This window comes from Aotus nancymaae, unplaced genomic scaffold, assembly GCF_030222135.1.
Source record: "Aotus nancymaae isolate 86718 unplaced genomic scaffold, 86718_ANA_hifiasm-v0.15.2.pri h1tg000108l, whole genome shotgun sequence".
NCBI classification, from domain to species: Eukaryota; Metazoa; Chordata; class Mammalia; order Primates; family Aotidae; genus Aotus; species Aotus nancymaae.
Window position 1 is genome coordinate 13915081 of NW_026988523.1, and position 22940 is coordinate 13938020.

The following is a 22940-nucleotide window of genomic DNA, read 5'->3' on the forward strand; positions in this document are numbered from 1 at the left end:
TACACAGTCTTGGGCAGTTCTTTATAGCAGTGTGAGAACAGACTAATACACTTTGTTGCAATAGCACCTCTCTTGCATGTGGTTGTGAAGATTAACGTATGCTATGCACCTGGTCCGGTGTCTAGCTTAGGGTAGATGGTCTATCACTCTTACCTCTGATGAGCTCAGGAAAGGATAAAAACAAAACTGGTAGATTCTGCTTTACCACATAACAAGTGGAAACCATTATTATTTTTCTCCCCTCTGTTACATGGAGCGCTAGGATCTAAGTGACAGGAAAATGTTCAGATAACAATGTTTTAATTATGTTTTCTTCATACTTCCAGAAAGATATCTGCACGGGTTTAGGTTGGCTCTGCCCTCCGACAACTTATGTGCATTCCTGTATTGCTCTCCCATCTTCACTGCTCTTCATACATTCCACCCTGATGAACAGCAGAGAGAGCTACGCAAAGTCTGGTCAAAGTAAAAGGGGATTCTTCCTGATGTTTCTCAGATGGGAGAAACAATGAGCATGATTACTTTATTATCTTTGTTTTGCTTCAAGCTTGTTGAGCCCAGACCAATGGGAATACTCATTTGGAATGAACTTCATGTATCTTTGGAGAAAGAGGAGAACCAAGATGAATTTCTAGGAGGGCAGCGGCAGAGTGAATAAGAGAGTACACACATCAGGAGATGAGAAAAGAGAAGGAGGTTGCGGAGTGGCAGAATTGGGATCTGAGACTTAGAGTCCATGAAAGAGAGGAGAAGCAAAGTGAGAAATACGGGGTCTGAGTAGATGCCTGTATCACATCTGTTGTCCGATACAGGCACCTACTCAAGGCAGGAATTCGGCATCAGTGTCCCTGACAGATGATCGCCTGGCACAGCGATTCCTATTAATAACAATTATTTGGCACTGGGGCAAGTGGATAAGTTAGTAACAAATAGAGGTGACCAGCCTGAGGACTGACTGTCCCCAAGGTCTGTTAAAGAGGTCAGGCGAGAATATTTTGTGCACACCTGTAGCTCAGTGTGCTATGAGAAACTCACCCATGTACCTACCCTCGGGCCTTCTGGTGATGCATGGGCATGTAGGACTGACATTTCATTATCACTCCCTCAACGCTGATGTAGACTCATTGGCCATGTCTTCCATCAGTGCTGTCTTGGGTTTTGGAGATACAAAGACTTACAATCCATGGTTCCTTGCTTTCAGCCTGTTTTTATTAAGGAATAAGAGTGTTTCCTGTGGCCACAGAATAAATGAAACTGTCTCGGGGCTTCTTCAGGAAACCAATGAGGCTAACCAGTCTTACACAGTGTTTGATACACAATCATTAATTAAAACAGAGATGTTCAATGATAAATTAATTCACCGTCTGCTCAGAATTCATTGAGTGGGGAAGAATGAAAGCAAAAAAAAAAAAAAAAATCTGAAGCTTTTTTCTCGAGCCTCTGCTCTTATGGGCTGTGCTGAATATTTGAGTTAGCTAAGTGCACTTGCTATATGTCAACAGAGATGACATTTTACACGTGATATATTGTTTCCAGAGAAGGAAACTCATATAGGCTTGTGAAGCAGAATAATGCCAGCGGGTTTATAATCTCCTATTACTAACACCATTATCGAGAATCTCCTGTTTGTGGAGTCATATTCTAGGCATTGGTAGAGTGAACACAGAAATAAAGATGCAGTTCTGTGTTTAAGCCCTAATGGGAATGGAGGACCCATATGTAAAAGAGACAGAACACGTATAAAGAAGGTCTGTAAGTAAGTGCAAATAAATGCCTGAGTGCAGCACTTAATGTTCTGGTTTCTATTACAGGTATTGGTACTGATGACTTAGCCTTCTTAGGATGGCAAAGCCCTTGAGAACTGTTTTCCTTTCTCATTCATCTTGTGCAGAGTACACACTCAAAAGCGTTGAATGAATATGTATGCTACTGTGAGGTGTGCCTAATTTCTGGGGGAATTCTGGAGTGAGGCAGAAAGACATGTTTAAGGGAAGCCTTATAGCGGCTTAGCAGTGTTTTCAAGTCTGAGAGGACTTGTAGTTGGTGGAGTAAGGAGACAGGAGGGAGAAGAAAGGAGGAAGAGTTCATGGGGACTGAGCAAATCCCAACAGTTTTTATCACCATTCAGGGTCCTCTGTGACCTGATCCTTTAGGTCTTACCTCGCCTTGCTTACTGCCACCAAAGGCAGTCCTCTGTGGCCTTAGCATTTCCACCTCTTTCTCTCTCCTTGCAATATCTTCCTCTGTTGATTGGACAAACTGAATCCATCTTCCACTTCATGTCTGGGTGAAAGTGCAGTCTTAGGAAGCCTTGCATGACATCTCTATCCTTGCTCCTATCTTCATTAAATGGCAGTGTTTACAGGTCTGATTTCAGTGATCTTAACCTTCAGAGGAAATGAGAGACAATCATGGGCTTCAACCTCAGGTAGCTTTCAAATGAGATCATGAGGCGACACTAATTACATACAAAATAATGAGAGGGAGCAGAGCTGTATATAATTAAGTGCTAAACAGAGTGGACCAAACAGAAGGGCTGTGCAGAATGGATTGGAGGTCAGAAGCCCTGCATTCTGGTTCTCCTTCCATAACCAGTGAGTGGAGTACCTTTTGGCAGTCACTTGGCTTTTGAACCTTGGTTCTCCTTCTGTAAAATGAGGGGTTTGTGCAAGATGCTGTGATTCCTTCCAGCTCTCGAATCTGTAAGGTGATGGTTAGAGTACTCATATTTGACTGAGTGGAAAATAGTGATTTGTTAGTGGGAGGGGAGAGGGGAACGTCAGGAAAAGCAATAAATGATGGTGACCAGAAGGATTGATCTCTGACAACCGTAGGACAAAGTGGAGAATCAGAGGGACTGGTCGAAGACTGGTTATCTTGGAATTATTTCTGGAATAGGATGGGCACTGCACAAAACGTTCACAGTAGAGGATATATTAAGCCTCCTATACTCTTTTGCCATTCTGATACTCGCCTCCTCTCTTGCTCTCAGAGCCCTTTCTGGTGCTTGCTCCTCTTTAAATAATACAAGTCTTTCATCAGCAAGCCCTGTAGAAGGGGCAAAGGGGTAATGCTCTTTAGCTGATCACCACTGGGCATGTTCTTTTTAATCCTGTCTTAAATTCACCTGCTTTGGCTGATCTGCATACAGTGGTGATGGTTGATATCAGAGCAACACACTGGCCTTTTCGCAGAGCAAAGTGGGATGCCAGTCTGGATGGCCAGCACAGGGTCAGCTGCCTTTGTCCTGGACCCCAGAGCATCTGCCTCCCCAGCACCCTGGGCTGCAGTTGCAGAGGGCCTTCTTTTTAATTTTTTTCTAATAATCGTTTTTTTCAAACTCTAAAACAATACTTTGTTATTACGTGAAAGTTACAAAATATAAAAGTAATTTTTAAGAATAACTTCTTTCTACCCCCTCACTCCCCCCACAGGTTATAATCACTATTATTAATAACATTTTTCACTGTTTAGACTAAAAAAGGATTTCTCCTGAAATTCACCGATGACCCAGAACTATTTAAATAAACTATTTTTATTTTGGAAAAAAAACCCTAAAATTTTTATTATAGAAATTTTCAGTCATGCACAAAAGTAGAGAGAATAGAATATTGAAACCCTGTGTAACCCAGATCAACCCCAGCCGTTACAAGACCTTCTTTAGAGGATCTGGCATTTCCCTATTGGGCTTCTGTATCAGAGTTCAGACATCATGACATCAACGTTGGAATTACTAGGATTTAACCAGAGAGATTTTAAGCACAGCAGGACCATGAGCCCTGCTCATATTGGAGGTGCTCACTTCCTGCCACAGCAGCCTTCGTAGTCCTATGTGGCACCACTATTTGCTCTTGAATTGCCCTCCCAGGAGTGTGGATGGGTTTTCACTGGCACATGGGTACCTGCCTGCCCATTGCCAGTGGTGAGGGCTGCCCACATGTGGGGTGGGCCATGTCTGCCCTTGCAGCTGCCCAGCCAGAGCTCCTGACCCTGATCTCGGTAGTGTCTTGTGGCTGCTTGTAGGTTGGGTGGAGGAGGGTTTCTTTCTGTGCTACTCCTCTTCGCCAAACTGACTCTGCCACATTTTCCCACTGGCAAAAGAAGGGGAACAATAGGTGGTGAAATGTCCAAATAAAAAGTTGCTCTCCGGCCGGGCGCAGTGGCTCAAGCCTGTAATCCTAGCACTTTGGGAGGCCGAGGCGGGTGGATCACGAGGTCAAGAGATCGAGACCATCCTGGTCAACATGGTGAAACCCCGTCTCTACTAATACAAAAAATTAGCTGGGCATGGTGGCGCGTGCCTGTAATCCCAGCTACTCAGGAGGCTGAGGCAGGAGAATTGCCTGAACCCAGGAGGCGGAGGTTGCGGTGAGCCGAGATCGCGCCATTGCACTCCAGCCTGGGTAACAAGAGCGAAACTCCGTCTCAAAAAAAAAAAAAAATTGCTCTCCAAGGTCCTTTTGGTTCTAGACTAAAGCACTGCTGCATCCTCAGTGACAATCACTGACAATCCGGGCAGTGAGGAGAAGGTGGCTGCATCAAGTCCAGAGGGGGTTTGGAATTATCAGAATATGTGAGAAGCCTTAATTACTCATAACGGCCCCTGTCTAAGCCAGATGCTGCCTTTAGAGATTGTTTGTGTGGGGAGACTTACTATGTTTATTAAATATACTCAGGGCTCTGAGTTACAGTGAAACGCCCTGCTCCTGGGTCTGACAGGCTCAGCCTCCTGGCTGGGTGACAGCAGGTGCCTGTGTTTCACTTGGAGCTCTAGGTTCTCAATCCTTCCCCTGCTTCCCCACCTTTGTCTCTTGCCTGGGGGCTGAGAAGACAGCTGTTGTTTTTCTCGCTGCAAGATCCTGGTGGTGACTTTCCTATCTTTCATTCTGCTCTAGATGGTGGTAGTAGTATGGGTAGAATTGCTTTTAAGAGTTCTGGAACTAAAGCAGACATGAAGAGTCAAGGGTTTGCAAGAAGTTGACCTATCCTGGGTCTAGATTGTGGCCCCAGATCTGCCGATAAGTTGCTTGGATCCTCAGGGAAGTTGCTTGGCTTCCTTGGGCCTCAGGTTCCTCTCCTATGGAATGGTGAGTTGGATGACTTGTTCTCATCATCCTCTTCCGAGAGTATGACTGCATTTCCTAGTCTGCAGGAAACCTGTTATGGGCATTTAATTGCCCAGTGACTTGTGGGGTATGCTGTACATTGTATCCTTTCCCTAAAATGTGGATGTGATCAGAGGAATCATGCGGTGGCTTTGAGGTGGGAACACCATCCAACTGGTGTGACTGAGGGAAAGGGTATTGCCAGCTTTGTATGGTCAGTCAGAACCCTAATCGAATGCCTTAAATCAGATTCCCTAGAAACCGACATGAAATTAAGCCTCTTGTGGCAGTGATTTAATGAGGGACTGCTTTTAGGAGTTAACTGTAGGTATGTGAGGGAAGCAGGATAGTCAAGGGAAAAACAGCCTGTTTCCACGGACAGTCCAAAGTGTGAATTACACCACAGCAATTGTCTTACCCAGTGGCAAAGGGCTGGGCCACTGATACTCCTGCATCAGGCAGTTGTCTGTTACACCCCCTCATCATCGCCGGCAGGGTCCAGAATAACATTCTAGGTGAAGCTGGTCTGTCAGTCAAGGGCAAGCATCTGAAAAGGGTGCAGGAGTGAGGCAGGTGTGAGTTATAAGCAGCCAACACTTATATAGCAGCAGGGGGATGAGACTCGGACAGGAGTGCCACAGAACCTGCCACGTCCTTCACGAGAGCTGGACATGGAGGAGGGCAGGGGCAGGGTGGGAGAGGGCTGTCCCGGGTGGCTGATTCCTGTGGATGGCTCAGCACATGCAGGGAAGTATTCAGGTGGGATTTCCAATCAGGCCAATCTAACTGATTGATCTAAAAGTTGGGATGATGTTACATTTGGGTTGGGTTAGGGTGCCTAGGAAGGGACATGAGGAAGACCTTAGGGTTATCTGAAGGCTGGCTGTCCAGTGATACATGTGTTGAAAAAGTCAGGGGGTACCTTTAAGACTTGCATTTCAGCATAACATCCACACAGAGCTCCGGGGTGGGGCTGCTACTGCAAGGTAGTCGCCGTTCATTCCGAGAGGGCGTTCCCCACCCTCCTTTTCCCCTTGTATGTCCCCCCACTTCTTGGCATGTCTTCATTTTAACCTTTTTCTCCCTCTTTCTTCCACCTCCATAGTTAACCTTTTCACTGCCTTTCTGGCTTCTGCTGTCTCAGCCAAGGTAGTTTCATAGCCTCCCGTGTGATTGCTTTCCCTGAAAGCTTCAGCGCTTCCTTTCCTGACCTCCTGGACCTGTGCAGGCCCACCTGCCCCAGTGCCCTGTGCTCTCTTCATAGCACTGACTGCACTTTAGAGTGACATTTGTGTGCTCACTTGCTTCACGTGTGTCTCCCCCATTAGATCACAAGTTTCAAAGGGCTGGGACTGAGAGTGTCTTGCTCGTCATTTATCCTGAACACCTAGAAAAGTGTCTGTCACATAGTAAGTGTCCCATGAATGTGTTGAATAAAAAATATGGCATTTCAGCTCCAAGACATGGAATCCAAGTCCCTTGGGGTGGGACAGGAGCTGTCACACTTGGTGCTGGAGGAAATGGGAGCCTAGGGAGGGTGTGTTGGCCCATGAGGTGCAGGAGGCTGGGTGTGTTGCTGTGAGGGAAGGTGTGAAGCAGTTGAATCAGTCCCCAGCCTCTTTCCTTCCCCACTCACTGCCTCTCCCCGGGGCTGGTCAGCAGAGGCTTTGGACAGATGCATCTGCAGAGATGAATGGCCTGGCCTTTTTGGTAGCCTACGGTGGCTGCTCCAACTATCTCCTGACCTGAGCTCAGTTAATAATTAATGAAGCCAAAGATCTTTCCTTGAGATGGAGCCTTGAGTCTGGCAGTTCTTAACCAAAAGTCATCTTGCCCCCTGGGACATTTCACAAGTTTTGATTGTTGCAGCTGGGGAAGTTCTAGTGGCATCTTGTGGGTAGAGGCCAGGAATCCGCTAAGGCACACACAGGACAGCCCCCACCACACAGAACTCTCTGTCCACAGGGGCCGGTAGTGCTGCAGTGGAGGAAACCCTGCCTAGGCCAGCCCTGCTCTAGCCAGCAGGTGCTGCTGCCAGCCTGTGGAGCTGGTGTTCCCCAGAGACCCTTTGCTTCTCAAAGGACCGTGGAATCAGCATTTGCCTTACTCCTAGCCCCAACACATTCAATCACAGGCAATTCAGCCTCCCCGGTTAGAGCCTCCCCCACTCAATCATTGGCAATTCACAGAGCTGCTCTGTGAAGAGAGTGCACAGACAGGGAGCATGCTTTCCATGGAGCCCTGGGGAACCCTGTTAGAGACCTGTCTCTGAGGATGGGGGCTGGGCCCTGTCTCCATAGCCTCAGCTCCGGGGAACCGTGGGACCTCTCTCCTCCTGCTTGCTCTGTCTCCATCTTTCTCTCCAATCCTGCTCCTCCCACCCCACCTTGCAACTTCTTCCTCAACCCCCTGGAGATTAATGTGATAATTGCCATGTGTGCCTGTTTACGGAGGGAGTGGGTGAGCTCACCACCCCCATCAGTCAGGTTCCCAAAGGAATACATTCCCACAGTGTCAGGACTGGTACCCGCTGAGCACTCCTGTGCAGGTGGGCCACCGCCCCCGAACTGCTTTCTCTGTCATCACCCTCGTCGTGCGCACGTGTGCATGTGTGTGTCACTCAGGGGATCGGCAGGTGAGGAAGATGGAGAGCAGCCAGCATGCCAGTCTAGGGTAGGGCTGGGCGGGGAGGATGTTGGGAGATGGGAGGAGCCTCAGTGCCCTATGTAAGAGGACAATGACCAAACAGAAGTGCTCTTCTGTGATGTCTGACTTATGGTAGGTGTTCCATGAGTGGCGTGGGATGGAGGGGCTGGCATTCTCTGGGAAGCATTCTTTGCAGGGAGGGCCCTGGTTTCCCTTAGCTGCTCCACAGTAGAGGTCAGGGCTGTGAAGTTTCTTCTGGGGTCAGGATCTTGATTGGAGTACTTAGCATGGCTGTCCAGTGTTCCTGAAGGAAGAGTTGCTGTCACTGGGGAAAACAGAATGCAAGTCTTACATGAAAGGAGCTTGTGATAACTGCCACTCTGTCACAGAAGTGGGGATGCTGTAGAGAGAGAATGAGTGATTCTCCCTCTCACAGGCAACCCTTCTCTCTCGCACCTCCTGCTGAGACAGACACGTGCGTGCCACAAGAGAGAAAACAGTCACAACTTCGCTGTTGAACTGGCAACTTCACCCCGACCCCCGCGTCACGTGCTTTCTGGGCACTTGCTGCCTTGAGTTGCTGAATGCTGCTGCTTTTTTAATCTCAAAGGACTCTTAAGTCGTCGTCTCTCCTACACTGGACAATTTTGTTTTAATAATGATGAATCAGAAGGAGATTGAAGTCCTAACTGGCATCAGAAAGAACCTTGCCATTTTGAAGGAGGAAGTGTGCATTTCTTTGCTTGCCTGCTTCCTGCTGAGGTGTGTCCCTTTGTCCTACTGGGTGTGTCACTGACCCATGGACAAGCAGGCACGGAGAGTGGAGGCCACCTGGCCAGGAAGGATGGAACAGGAGGGAGAGGAGCAAGGTGTTGGGGTGGGGGGGACAAGCCTATTAAAAGGCATGTGAATAATCTAGGGGAGTTGTCAAGCTGCTTTCTCCAGAAGAATCTTTAAAGCTGTCAGCCATCTTCAGAACCCCCAGGGCCTTGCTGGTGCTGGTATCTTCCCAGCTATTCTGTTTCTCCTTCAAGTTCCCATCCTGTTTTTTCATCCAGCAGGCCCCAACACCATGGTGGGTGACGTTTGCAGCAATTCAGAGAAATCTCTACAGATTGAGAGGGGGCTATCAGAATGAATGGTATCAGCGTATTTTTAAGAGGAGAATCTTCTTATTAGAATTGTGGACTTTTTTGATTAGGCTTTGTGGGCCAAACCTCTTGTTAGGTGCCAGATACAGAAATGAGCAGACAGTTAAGGTTTCTGCCTGAATATAGGTTGAAGCAAAACCAGAACATCCTCACTAAATGCTGAATTAAAAGACAGTGCTCGTCACTGGTGTTTGATTCATTCCAGATTCTGGCCCACTTTAGTTCCTACCTTTCATAGACTGGATTCCTTGATGTGTTACTAGATTTTCTCTGAAAATGAGGATTCCATGGTCAAAAGCGATTATGAAATGATAGAATAAACAAGGTAAATAGCATTTTTTTGTGTGTGTGGATCTTCTCACAGGCACAGAAGAATATATAATCTGCTGTGTTTCCCAGAATTTTTTGGTTACAGAAGTCCCTTTTCCACAAAACACATTAACTTCTTACAAATCTCTAGCAATGAGAACAATGTAATTTTGGACATCCTCCTTACAGCATCCCTTGCAAGTAGTCACCCAAGTGAAATTGCTCTGAGCCACCCTCAAACTGTAGCTCAATTATTTGAGAACAGAAACGTCTTAACAGTCACAAGTTCATCATTGCTGTTGCTGATACCTGCTAATGTTTATGGGCAACGAAGTCCTATCTGGGTGCTCGGTGTAGACTCAGTTTTTGTTGCCAAGGAATGTTGGGGGTGGTGGTGGGGTTTGGCCACTGTCTAAGCCATAGAGTGAATAAACCCTGTTAATCCGCAGCTCTACGGGTGAATTATCAAAGCTAGCCAGCCTTACAGAAGGATTGATTTATAATCATGAATAAACCCAGAGCTAGCTATGCAAAGATCATTGCAGTTCATTTTTCAGCTCATAGGGAAGATCCATGTCTTAACGATCTCAGAGAAAACGGCTCCCTACCTCCATTAAAACCCTCAACAACTCTTGGCATCTAGTTCTTCTGCATCTTTCTGCTAATATGCAGGAACAATTTCCTCTGAGGTCTGGCCCATGTCTTCCCTGATTGCATTTAGCTGACCAGACCTGATTGAACCAAAGAGCTCCATCTTACACACTGAAATTGTCAGGTTCCTGCGTCTGTTTCTTCCCATTCAGAAAGTGTTTTCTTGTTTATTTTTATTTTGTATTCTGCTTCAATTACAATTATCTCTCTCTAAATAGTGTAGGGGCAAACAAAAGACACAAGTTTGGTGAAAGGAGATTGCCTTAGAAGCTGTTTTAGTAAAACAGAACTAGCATTCAACCCAGCAGTTCCATTACCGGGTTTCCCAAAGGAATATAAATCATTCTGTTATACAAGCACATGCATGCATATGCTTATTGCAGCACTATTCATGATAGCAGAGACATGGAATCAACCTAAATGCCTGCCAGTGACAGAATGGTTAAAGAAAATGTGGTACGTGTACACCATGGAACACTACGCAGCCATAAAAAAGAATGAGAACATGTTCTTTGCAGGAACATGGATGGAGCTGGAGGCCATTATCTTTAGCAGAGCAACATGGGAATAGAAAACCAAACACTGCATGTCCTCACTTACAAGTGGGGGCTAAATGATGAGAACACATGGTCACAGAGAGAGGAGCAGCACACTGGAGGCTTCTGGAGGGTGAAGGATGGGAGAAGGAAGAGGATCAAGAAGCTATTGGGTACTAGGCTTAGTACCTGAGTGATGAAATAATGTGTATAACAAACCCTGTGCCATGAGTTTCCTATATAACTAACCTGCACATGTACCCCTGAACTTAAAAGTGAAAGAAGCTGTTTTTACTGGATGACTACGGTGATAGGTGCCATGATTGGTAAGAGGCTATATTCTGCAGACTGGTATATTTGAATGGGAGGCAGAGAGAAATGAGATCATTTGGGAGAAAACAAGAATGTCACAGAAGTCCACAGGAAGCATGAAGACAATGAATCAAAATATGTTTTCAAAATTTAGTAGTGAGAGGGGAAAAGGTAAATTAGAGGAACAAGAAATATTTTGCCATAGAAATTCTGAGTTCTGATCTTAATTTTACTAGTTTAGCATGTGAGTTTTAGGCATGGCATTTGACTTTGGCCTTCTTTTTCCAGTGAAATGGAGATAAAATATCTGTTAAGTTTCAAATGGGTCTTAAGTTTGTGTGTGAAAAAGTGGAGCTGGGGTTGAGGGAATTTCAAGCCCTGCATATGTGAAATGCAATTCAGGAAGACTATTTGGAAAGACTTGGAGGTGCTGTCGGGGGAGGAGGAGTCAAGGGGAACACTGAGAACCCTTAGTTGAGTGGTACAACTGTTAGAGGACTTCTCAAAATACTCCCAAGCTCTAGTTCAAGGTTCTAATAAGACATCCTGCTAAGAATCGCTTCCTTTGTTTAAGTCATGAGATATAATTCTTCCTCAGTCCCTGTCCATGCAAGGGTCTTGCATCTGATTCATGGTTCAAGAATCCAGAATACAGATTTGCAGGCATTTATTCATTCACTGAGTGTTAGCATTAGAGAGAGTGCAAGTGATCGCCCTTCAAATCTAGGTTTATTCCTTGTTCTGGCCAGAGCCTTGCTGGGACCAGGTCTGGGCCAGCTCTGTACTATTGTACTATGATGAAAGAAAGCAAGCTGAGCCCGGGTCAAGGGCTGAGGAAGACGCAGAAGACCCTAAAATTTCTTCCCAACAACCCTGTCAAGGCCTTTGCTAGCCTCCATGGAATAGATTGGGCACAGGCTGCCTTTGTCTTTTTGAGAATTTCCCCAATTTCATGTGCAAAGCCTTAGAACACACATTACCCAACGCTATAGAACCAGTGGTTGTTTGTGTGACCTTGGAAAAGTATCAGACCTTTCTGTATTGTCTTCTCGTGTGCTAAGCGAGTGTGTGAGAATATTCCAACTCAGAGTATTATGGTGAGGCTGATGCTCTGTTCTTCACGTACATGGGAGGTTGTGAGCTAACTCACGGTAATACCAAATTGAGAATGGAGTGAGGCAGTATTTAACTGTATTACATTGCACTCGTCACGTCACCCTCTGTGTGAAGCTGCAGGAATGTAAGTTTTACTTATGGAAGATGGCTTTAAGTATTAAGGAACCATTTTTTCTTTCTTTCAGACCAATGATGCCTTAGGAGCCACCTGGAATTGGCTGTACTTCATCCCCCTCATCATCATTGGATCCTTCTTTGTTCTCAACCTAGTCCTGGGAGTGCTTTCCGGGTGAGCCAGATGATTCTCTCTTCTTAACTCATTTGCTGACTGCTAACTGTAAACTAATGCCTCCTGACTCATGGCATATTCATTCATTTAACCTTCATTTAGAAGACACTTACCGAGCAGTTCCTCTGTGCCAAATGCTTTCTAGATGCTGGGAATGTGGAAGTGAACCATCGTTCTAATAATCTTGATTATTCTCAGGAATTAAAAGTCTTGATGTCATACACAACACTGAACATAGTATCTAGTGAGAGTTCATTTATCCATCCATGCTTTCATTCAGTAACTCAGCAGTCAGAGACGGATGTCAAACATTGTGCTTGTTTTTAGGGAAATAAAGTTGAATTAGACATAGGCTTTCCCTCAAAAGCTTCTTACTCTGTAGTGTATTGGACTTCAAGTCTCATATTTGTGGCTTGAATTAGTTTATACAAATCTGCAACTATTTGGTGTCCAATACTATGGTGAACATCGCCAGGAGCACACAAAGTATGAGGTGTGGTTTCTTTCCTCAAGAGACATGTTTTGCCAAGAAGATGATACAAACACGTGAAACAGAGGATAGGAGTCCTTTGATTGACTTAGACAAGATGTAGTCATTTGTTTTGGGGAAAGGACAAATCTATGTAGTCCGAAGTCATCAGGGATAGTTACATGAAGGCCTGGGATTTTGCTTGGGTTATGAACTATGTAGTAGGATTACAAAGACTATATGGGAGTGAACATTTCAGGAAGGGGAACGTCGCACCACAAGCAAAGATGAAAAAATGGGACTTGTCACGGAGTGTGAAGAAATTATAATGTAACATCTTAGGATAGCTGAGACGGGGATATATTTTGGAGATTCTTACATTTTTCTAAGCAAAACTGAACTTTTTGTAAGAGTGGCGTACGTTCTTCAAATGAAAATGTATAAGGTGGCGCTTCTGTTTAAACATGGCAGATTGAACTAAGTTGGTCATTTCTTGAAACTCCACTAACAGAGAAAATAAATTTTAAGAAGAGAACAAGGACAAAGAGAACAAGAGGCACGAAAGAGATGAGCGATGTCAACAAAATTTTGAACATAGAAAAAGTTGGCAACTGACAGTGGTGGGAAAACTGAAGTTTAATTGTTTACAATGGGGAATACCAGTAAAAAAGCAAACTGATTGTCTTGAGGAGCCCTAGAAAGGCTCAGGAATTAGACACCAGGTAGGTCTGAGAGCTGGGGAAGACGTGTTGCTGAAAACAAGATGGAAGGAGTGATGGAAAGTCCTTGTAAGGAACATTAGACTCCCTGCTCCACCCCACTCTAACCTCCAGGCAGTTCTGAGAAGTATCTGCTTCACCCAACCCCCACCCTGGCAAAAGTTAGGAGACTTAATCTCTAGATGTGAAATCAGAGAAGCTTGGAATGGTACGGTCAGGTACACTTGAGGCTGGTGTTTGTATGTTGTACTGAAAACAGTAGGGCTAAATGAAAGTACAAACCAAATGTGCATAGTCCGGCCCACTTCTCCTGCTTGACTCTTAAAAATATAGCAATCTAGTAGGAGTGGAGAGGATTCCTCTTTGGGGAAACTGTCTGTCTGAAGAGAAGGAACAAATTTATACTGATATCTGGGGAAGACCAGAGAAACAGATACCCACTTCATCACCTTTGGTGAGACTCACTGTATTCATTACCTATGGCTGCTGCAACTAATTACATAGCTCTGTGGCTTAAAACTGTGAGAGAAACTTTATTCATTTGCAGTTCTGGAAGATATAGGTCCAAAATCTAGCAGGGCTGTTGACATGGTTTGGCTGTATCCCCACCGAAATCTCATCTTGAATTGTAGCTCCTACAGTTACCAGGTGTTGTGGGAGGGACCCACTGGGAGGTAATTGAATCATGGGGGTGGGTCTTTCTCGTGCTGTTCTTGTGATTGTCATGAGACCTGACGATTTTATAAAGGGGAGTTTCCCTGTACAAGCTGTCTTCTCTTGTCTGCTGCCATGTGAGACGTGCCTTTCACCTTCTGCCATGATTGTGAGTCCTTCCCATCCATGTGGAACTGTGAGTCCATGACATGTCTTTATTTTGTAAATTTCCAAGTCTTGGGTATGTCTTTATCAGAGCCCTCCAAGGGCTCTAAAGGAGATGTGATTTTCTTCCTCTTCTAGCTTCTGGCAGCCCCAGGCCTTCCTTGGCTTATAGTCACGTCACTTTAGTTTCTGCTTCCGTGATCATATTGCTCTTATTCAGTGTCTCTGTGCACATTCCCTCTGCCTTACTGTTGTAAGGCTGCTTGTCATTGGATTTAGGGCCATGCTGATAAGCTAGGATGATCTTTTATCTGAGCATCCTTAACTTAATTATATCTGCAAAGATTATTTCTCCAAATAAAGTAACATTCACAGGTTCCAGGACTTAGGATGTGAACACATCTTTTGGGGGGCTCCCAGTCATCCCATTACACTCACCATTCCAAAAGCTCCAGGCATACATACAGAGTTGCCAATGAGCTTTTGTGCCATGCTCTTAAATATGAACACACAGCTAGGGATCATCAGCATTTGAAGAAAATGCACAACATGAAAGGACAAGAAATAAAATAATAGAAAAAAGGAAATTGAGGGAATATGAACAATACAGGGAGTAGCAGACAACTTTAAAAAACTGCATTTGCAGAGATAGAAGAGAAATAATTTCACTTACAGAATAATGGGCCACTAATATTTAAAAAACATTTAGAGGTTAAGGGCTCTTGGAATTAATGTGAAATGTACATTCATTTTAAGAAGTAAATTTACATTAAATGTAAAAATGAAATAATGTAAAAATATAAGACTGTAATAAAGATAATAAATGTTTGGAATATACATTTGATGAAATTACCTAGAAAATAGAACAGCAAAATAGGATGGATCCAACATTCGACTATAATAGGAGTTCTATAAAAAGAACAGAGAAATGGAAAGGAAGAAATTAACAAAAATACAAGAAATGTTCCTAGAACCAAAAGACTCACATCGCCAGATTAAAAGATGTGTTGAGACAGGTGCAAGGATGTTCTTTCGGGCATTGTCTCATGGTAGTGGGGAGCTGGAGGCAACTTGGACGTCCGTAACTGGGAAGTTTTATAGGTAAAATGTTGGATGTATACCACAGTGTAGTATGCAGCAGTATGTACTATGGCATCCTATGTAGCACAGAGCAACAAATATTGTGTACACGTGGAACATAAGATATTTTAAGAACACTGAGTTTAGTGAAAAGAATCACTGTGATATGATACCAATTACATAAAATACATGCACACAAAACATAGTTTGTGAAAATACGTTCAAATCAAAGGCACATTTTAAATATATTGTAATTTTTTTTAATTTTTATTTTACTTTAATGATAATTTTATAGCAGGGAGATAGAAGATGGGTGTGGAGGTAAAAGGGAACAAATGAGTTTAATTAATAATGAAGTGTACACCGAAAACTCAGCGTGACTAATGAAAAGAGAGCACACTAAGGCGGATCATGAAATTTCAGAATATCAGGTTAAAAAATATTCTCAAAGTACCCAGTAATTAAGAAGGAGATAGAATTCATCTACAAAGCAACAGGAATCAGGTCAGCTTTGGGCTTCTCAGTGGTAACACTGACAGTAAGTAACAAATAGGGAAGTTCCTAAAACTTTCATAAGGAAGATAATTTCCAAGAGCGAATTCTATATCTGGCTCAAACACCAATTGTTTTTTAGGATAGAATCACAATATTTTTAGATACCCATTTTGAAAAAGTTACTGGTGCATGTGAATCACTAAAAATAAGGAAGGAATTGAAGAAAGAGAAGAACGTGATACTCACGGAAACAAGGGATTCAATGGAGGAGAGAAGGAAGGGGAATTGATTCCCAGGCTGATGAAGTGATGAAGGGAAGCCTAGAGTATCAAGTGCAGATTTGAGTACGGTGACAGAGGCCTCTAAAAATGCTATCTGTAAGAAAAAAATAAAACTGATGTATTCCCCCATGTGTATTATGATATTCAAAAGAGATTTTGGTTTTGCCAGAACTGTATACAGTCTTATGCCACATAATGACATTTCAGTCAATGACTGATGCATATGCAACAGTTGTCCTGTAAGATTTAGTGGATCTGATAAATTCCTGTGGCTTAGTGACATCATAGCCATCTTAACATCATAGTGCAATGCATGACTCACATGGTTGTGGTGATGCTGGTGTAAACAAACCTGAATTGTCAATCATATAAAAGTATAACACATACAATTATGTACAGTATATAATATTTGATAATAAATGACTGTGTGACTGATTTGTGTATTTACTTTTAATTGTTATTTTAGAATTTTTTCCTACTTACTCTTTTAAAAAGTTATCTGTAAAACAGTATGAGGCAGGTTCTTCAGGAAGCATTCCAGAGGAAGGCACTGTCGTCCTAGATGACAGCTCCTTGTGTGGTATTACCTCTGAAAACCTTCCACCGGCACAAGATGTGGAGGTGGAAGACAGTGATATTGATGGTCCTGGCTCTGTGAAGGCCTAGGATAATGTGTCTGTTTGTGTCTTAGCTTTTAACAAAATATTTTTAAAAGAAAAAAAATTTTAAAAAGGCTTATAGAATAAGGATGTAAGGAAAGGAAATATATTTGTACAGCTGCACAATGTATGTTTTAAGCTAAGCATTAGTACCAAAGAGTCTAAGTTAATTTTTTTGTTTATAAGATAAAGTTACAGTATGCAAAGATTAATTTATTGAAAGAAAACTATTTGTAATAAATTTAGTATAGCCTAAGTGTCCAGTGCTGATAAAGTCTACAGTGGTGTACAGTGATGTCTTTGGCCTTCACATCCACTCCCCACTCACTTTCTGACTCACCCAGAGCAACTTCCTGCAAGCTCCATTCATGGTGAACCATTTTTTAATCTTTTATCCCTTGTTTTTACTATCCCTTTTCTATGTTTAGATATACTTAGATGTACAAATGCTTAATGCTGTGTTACAGTTGCCCACAGTATTTAGTATAGTCACATGCTGTACAATAGGTTATAGCATATAGCCTAGGTGTGTGGTAGGCTATACCATCTAGGTCTGTGTAAGTACAGATTCTGGTGTTCACACAACAGTGAAATTGCCTAGCAATGCATTTCTCAGAATGTATCCCTTTCATTAAGTGATACATGACTGTGTATGAATATATATGTATGTATTTGTATATGTACCCATGCACACACACAAAAACACTCTGAGCATTTAATTCCATGAAATATGAAATTGTTACCAGTAAGAAATATATAAGCATAGTAAGTAGGTCCTCTATTCAGCTCAGTTGCCAACCAGATTTATGTTGCTGATGCTGAATTTTAAGATAGCCCCTTACGATGCTATGATTGCCTTAAACGCATGGGGGAGGCTGAATATGGGGAGGGGAAGGAGATGTCAAAGACTGAAATCTTAGCTTCCACAGTAAGGAAGTCTTTAGGCAATATCTAAGATGGAAAGATAAAGACGTTTCAGTGTTTAAGTATAATATTTAGAAATTTGGAAATGAATACCAGAAGAAACAGGTAAAAAGAGTTAGAAGTGGTTGCCTCTGGGGAGTGAGACTCAGGGGTTAGGAGAGGTAAGGCAGAGGGCTGCCAGTTTTTCATTAGAAATCTTTCAAAATTATTTGACTTTTTAAACTCTACATGTGTTACTTTGAAAAAATAGAAATTAAATTTCAAAGTAAAACTATTGCACACACACACAAGTGTAGGATGCAAGGCGTATATGAGAATATTCATCTGACATCCGTGGGGGAAGGATTGGCATGGAGAGAGATCAGATTCAGTAGGATTAAGCAGGAAACAGCTATAGTAGTCCAACTACGTGGTGCTAAGAGCCTGTGTTGGTAATTTGTGAGATGGCTATGAAGGAAAAACTGAAGACATTGAGAAGAAGTAAGAACTTTAATAATGTTTGTTATGAGCGGAGAGTCTTCAGACGTAAGAGATTTCTTCTATATTTACTTATTCAGTGAGCATTTGTCAGCATTCTTTGTTTGCGCCCAAACACTGCTAGAAGTTACTGTCTGCAGCCAGTGCCTACGACTCCAATGTATGCCCTCCTAACTCTGCCCGCCAGAGGAGCCTGACCACTCCAATGTATGCCCTCCGTAACTCTGCCCACCAGAGGAGCCTGACCACTCCAATGTATGCCCTCTGTAACTCTGCCCGCCAGAGGAGCCTGACCACTCCAATGTATGCCCTCTGTAACTCTGCCCGCCAGAGGAGCCTGACCACTCCAATGTATGCCCTCCGTAAGTCTGCCCGCCAGAGGAGCCTGACCACTCCAATGTATGCCCTCTGTAACTCTGCCCGCCAGAGGAGCCTGACCTCTCCAATGTATGCCCTCCGTAAGTCTGCCCGCCAGAGGAGCCTGACCACTCCAATGTATGCCCTCTGTAACTCTGCCCGCCAGAGGAGCCTGACCACTCCAATGTATGCCCTCCGTAACTCTGCCCGCCAGAGGAGCCTGACCACTCCAATGTATGCCCTCTGTAAGTCTGCCCGCCAGAGGAGCCTGACCACTCCAATGTATGCCCTCCGTAACTCTGCCCGCCAGAGGAGCCTGACCACTCCAATGTATGCCCTCTGTAACTCTGCCCGCCAGAGGAGCCTGACCACTCCAATGTATGCCCTCCGTAACTCTGCCCGCCAGAGGAGCCTGACCACAGGCTCTCCCCTTGTATTTCTGCTGAGAGGATAATCTCGTGTTTGTATAATCTTATCTGATATTCTTTATCCTAAGTATGTATATATTTTAGTTTGGAAAATTTAAGACAGATTCTTACTATGCATTTGAGGAGAAATGTAGATTCTGTGCAAACAAAAAACATTAGTGTTCTGGCTGAGGCTCCCACATAGGTTCATGCGGTGTCTTAACAGAGCTGGAAATGGGACAGAGCACTACCCTACTGGACAGTACCTTTGTGTCTGACCACACGGACTCTTTCTGGTGTGGAATCACATCTTTTCATTCTCTTACATCTTTCTCTGCATGGGAAAGAGTAGTGCCCTGGAAGAAGCGTGGGCTTTAGCATCTGACATTCATGGGTGAGAAGCCTAACCCTGTAAGAAACTACTTGTTATGAAAACTTGCACCAAATCTTTATGGTCAAGATATTACAGGCTAACCCCTGGCAGCATTTCTCTGGGTGTGCCACCTTGGGTATCAGTATCCCTGAATAGAGGCTACGTGGCACACTAAAATAAGCATATAAACAGAAGGTGAGAAATGATAACCTCTGGCCCCACTTCTGCCAGTAACTAGTTGGAGATTAACACCTCTAAACCACCCTCTTCTCATTTCCAAATAAAGATACTGGCCCACCTACTGCGTGGAGTCATTGCAAAGAATATGATCACAGGTGCTTTGAAAACTATGGCATGCTTTACACAAGAGATCTCACGTTGCTCTTGTGGATCATTGTGAATTTGGATAAGTCACTCCGAGCCTGCTTCCTCCTCTGTAAAATGGGATAGCAATCACTCTCTCATATGCAAAACCCCAGCCCAGGGTCTGGCACAGAGTAGCCCTTAGCTCTTACTAGCTGCCTATATCCTTCCATAATATTAACAGACATTTTCTCAGTCTGTTAGGTCCAGGTGGCTATCACCTGCTTAGCGGCCTGGGGATGTTCGCTTGAGCCAGCTGTGGGGCCATCAGCTCCTCTGGGAGATGGTCTTCACGGGTTAGATGTCATGGAACTGGGTTGGCAGATGCCTCCTTACTGCCTCTGGAGAAGCCTAGGAAGTGACAATGGCAGCTGGGAACAGCTGGTGTGAATAAATGTTGACATTTAAAGGAGTGTTCATCATAGGGGCCTTATAGGTTGGAACTGAAATCATTCTGACCTGGTTTCTTTTTCTCATTCTGATGCTCAGCACAGTTTGGGGTGGGCTTTATTGGTGCCTGCAGGGGGTTCAGCAGCAGCCAGTCCTGTGTACAGGAGGGGCCGTGGGTTCTCTCTTCTGCTTGGTTGGCTCTCACATGCCTTTGGAAAGATTGTAAGCTTTCTCCTTAGGGTGGGGGTTTGGTTGGAATTTAATTCAGAAGCAGCTTGGGAAATAGCTTGGAAACATAGGGAGCAGGTTTCTTGTGACCTGCAGGCAGCTGAATGTTATGTACCAAGGCTGTTCCCAGAGCAGAGAGAGACAGAAATTAAAGGGGGAACACACATAGCTCCAAGGTTGGGCAGGTGAGGGAGAGAGTCCACGGGAGAGGGGGCAGGCAGGATCCACTGGTGCTCAGAGACCCCCAGATACCAAATGTGGAGACCACTGAGGCACCTGTCTCTGGGGCACAGGCATTAGTGTGAGGAAGGCCGTGAGGCATGTTTGTCGGCTCATATTTAAAGAGGAAGTATGGATGGAAGCATTGTAGCATTTTTACTTGTCTCAGGGGAAATGGGATTTGATGAAAACCATTAGCTTAGGCATGAAGAGAAGCAGAGCTTCCTGTCTCCATGGAGACAAAGCAGGGCTGCATAAGCGCATCCTGAAGTGCTGCCAGGGGCTACAGGGCAGAGGCTCACACCGACAGAAATGACCCTGAGCCACCCCACTGTCTCCTTCCATTGTTCCCTGGCCTTCTGGGCAGGGGAAGCTAAATATGGGGAAGCAGTTGAGCTGTCTCAAAACCAGAGCAGGGACAGTCAGGCCAGAGACTGCTTCCATATATGTGTGAGGAGCAACGTGAGATCTCTTGTGTAAAGCATGCCATAGTTTTCAAAGCACCTGTGATCATATTCTTTGCAACGACTCCACGCAGTAGGTGGGCCAGTATCTTTATTTGGAAATGAGAAGAGGGTGGTTTAGAGGTGTTAATCTCCAACTAGTTACTGGCAGAGGTGGGGCCAGAGGTTATCATTTCTCATCTTCTGGTTATGTGCTTATTTTAGTGTGCCACGTAGCCTCTATTCAGGGATACTGATACCCAAGGTGGTACACCCAGAGAAATGCTACCAGTGGTTAGCATGTAATATCTTGACCATATAGATTTGGTGCAAGTTTTAATCTGTGTGTGCATTGATAGACACACTTACACACACTGATGTCCACATATACAACGTTAACCAGTATGTGTACAAGGCTGAAGATCCCAAGACCCACTGCCAAGGTCCCGTTGCCCTAAGACTAATGGGAAATGGTAAACTGTCCATAGTAGAGGAGGAATTCTTCTGGTTGCATCTCATGAATGCGTAGAGTGGCTCCCACAACAGGCAAAACTACAGCTGTCTGCCTTGCTAACCACTCATGTGCAAGCTGATTCGGTGAGATTCAGCAAGTGTTTGAATGTCTGCTATGCAAAAGATACATTGCTAGACATTTAGAATACAAAGATGGGTAAAATAAGGAGATTGTAGACTAATTATGGAAATCTTTCAAAATACATGCAACGGGGCTCTAAGTTCAAATAGTCCAGAATGCTAGTCCCTCCCCAAAGCTATTGTTTTTTTTTTTTTTTGAGATTCATATATACAGGTCACTAATTTTGAGTACTTACTAGCTTGCAAGGCGTGGTTGAGGATAAAAAGATGAATAAGACCTGGGTCTTGGCCACAGTGGGCAGATTAACAACTATACCTTCAGTGTTAAACCCGCATCTCCTGTTGGACGTGCCATTCCATATTAGGAGGTGGTACCTGAGTATTTCCTGGGCCTGACCTGAGGTAGGATTGGCTGCTAATCTTAAGAAGGAAATTATTTGTGTCCAGCGCAATGTTCCAGATGAGATCTCTGAGGGGAGTCATTGAGTATTAGTTTGATGTGTGATCCTCCCAAGGCTGGCTGACATCGAAGGTGACTGGCTGAAATAAGGGAGAGTAATTCTGCTGGGATTCTAGCACTGAAATCGACCGGGAGAGACTCAGTGACTGACTCACACAAGAGCTACTAAGTACTGTTGTATGTGACTCACTGCTAGGGGCTAGGGACACTGGGTCAAACAAGGACAGATAGTTGTTATTCTCAAGGAGTTTGAGTCTAGGAAGAGATAGCAAAGGGGGGCATTTAAATTAGAAGGGGCAAGGATCAGGTAAGGCCAACTGAAGCAGGTGACAGTGGTGTGTGCTTTTGGAAAGCCAGTGATAGTCTGAGAGAACAAGGGAGAAGCACATTCTAGCACAGAGGCACAGGCAGAGGCTCATCGAGAAGGGCGTCTTGGGCTAAGGTGATAATTAAGCTTGATCCCAGAAGCTTGTGGGAGGTTTTAGATTGTTAGATCAGAAGATGGCTAGATTTGCATTTGAAAACGATCACCCTGGAGAAGGTACATAGAGAAGCAAGACTGGAAGCAAATAGGGAGGAGCAGCACTTCAGGGGAGAAGCAGAGAAGCAGCGGGGCTGAAGGAGTACAGCAGTAGGGGAGGGAAGGACGGGGCAGCTCTAGGAGGTGTTGGGGGCAGCTGTTGCATCTGCAGGACTCCAGACAGTGTGAGTATGTCTGAGTGGGTTTGGCATGGAAATCAAAGGGAAGTCTCTTGGATTGCTTTTAGGTTTCCAAATTGAGACTGAAGGTGGCTGGGGGAGAACACAGGCCAAAGGGTCGGTCTTAAGGGAAAGAGGTCAGGTTTCGGACCTGCCGAGTATGGGAAAGTGTAACACATGTCATGGCTTCTGGCTGCTTCACAGGAGTGTGGAGTAGTAGGGTTTGTCTTAGGTTGTTTTTCTTTTAAGCTGTAATTTTTTGAGACTGTGCTATCCATCAAGCATTGTGCCAGTCACATGACACACATTGTCCCATTTAATCCCCACAGTGACTGTATGAGGAAGTACTAACTTCCTTTTATAAATTGA

The 22940-nt window shown here is 44.3% G+C and overlaps 1 protein-coding gene across 1 annotated transcript in view; it reads left to right on the top strand.

Annotated features, from left to right (window-relative positions):
* Window positions 1-22940, top strand: part of CACNA1E (calcium voltage-gated channel subunit alpha1 E) — a 336624-nt gene that overhangs the window by 162405 nt on the left and 151279 nt on the right. The window contains exon 7 of the mRNA XM_064370632.1: window positions 12012-12115. Coding sequence (XP_064226702.1) covers window positions 12012-12115 — 104 coding nt within the window. The remainder of the gene's footprint in view (window positions 1-12011; window positions 12116-22940) is intronic.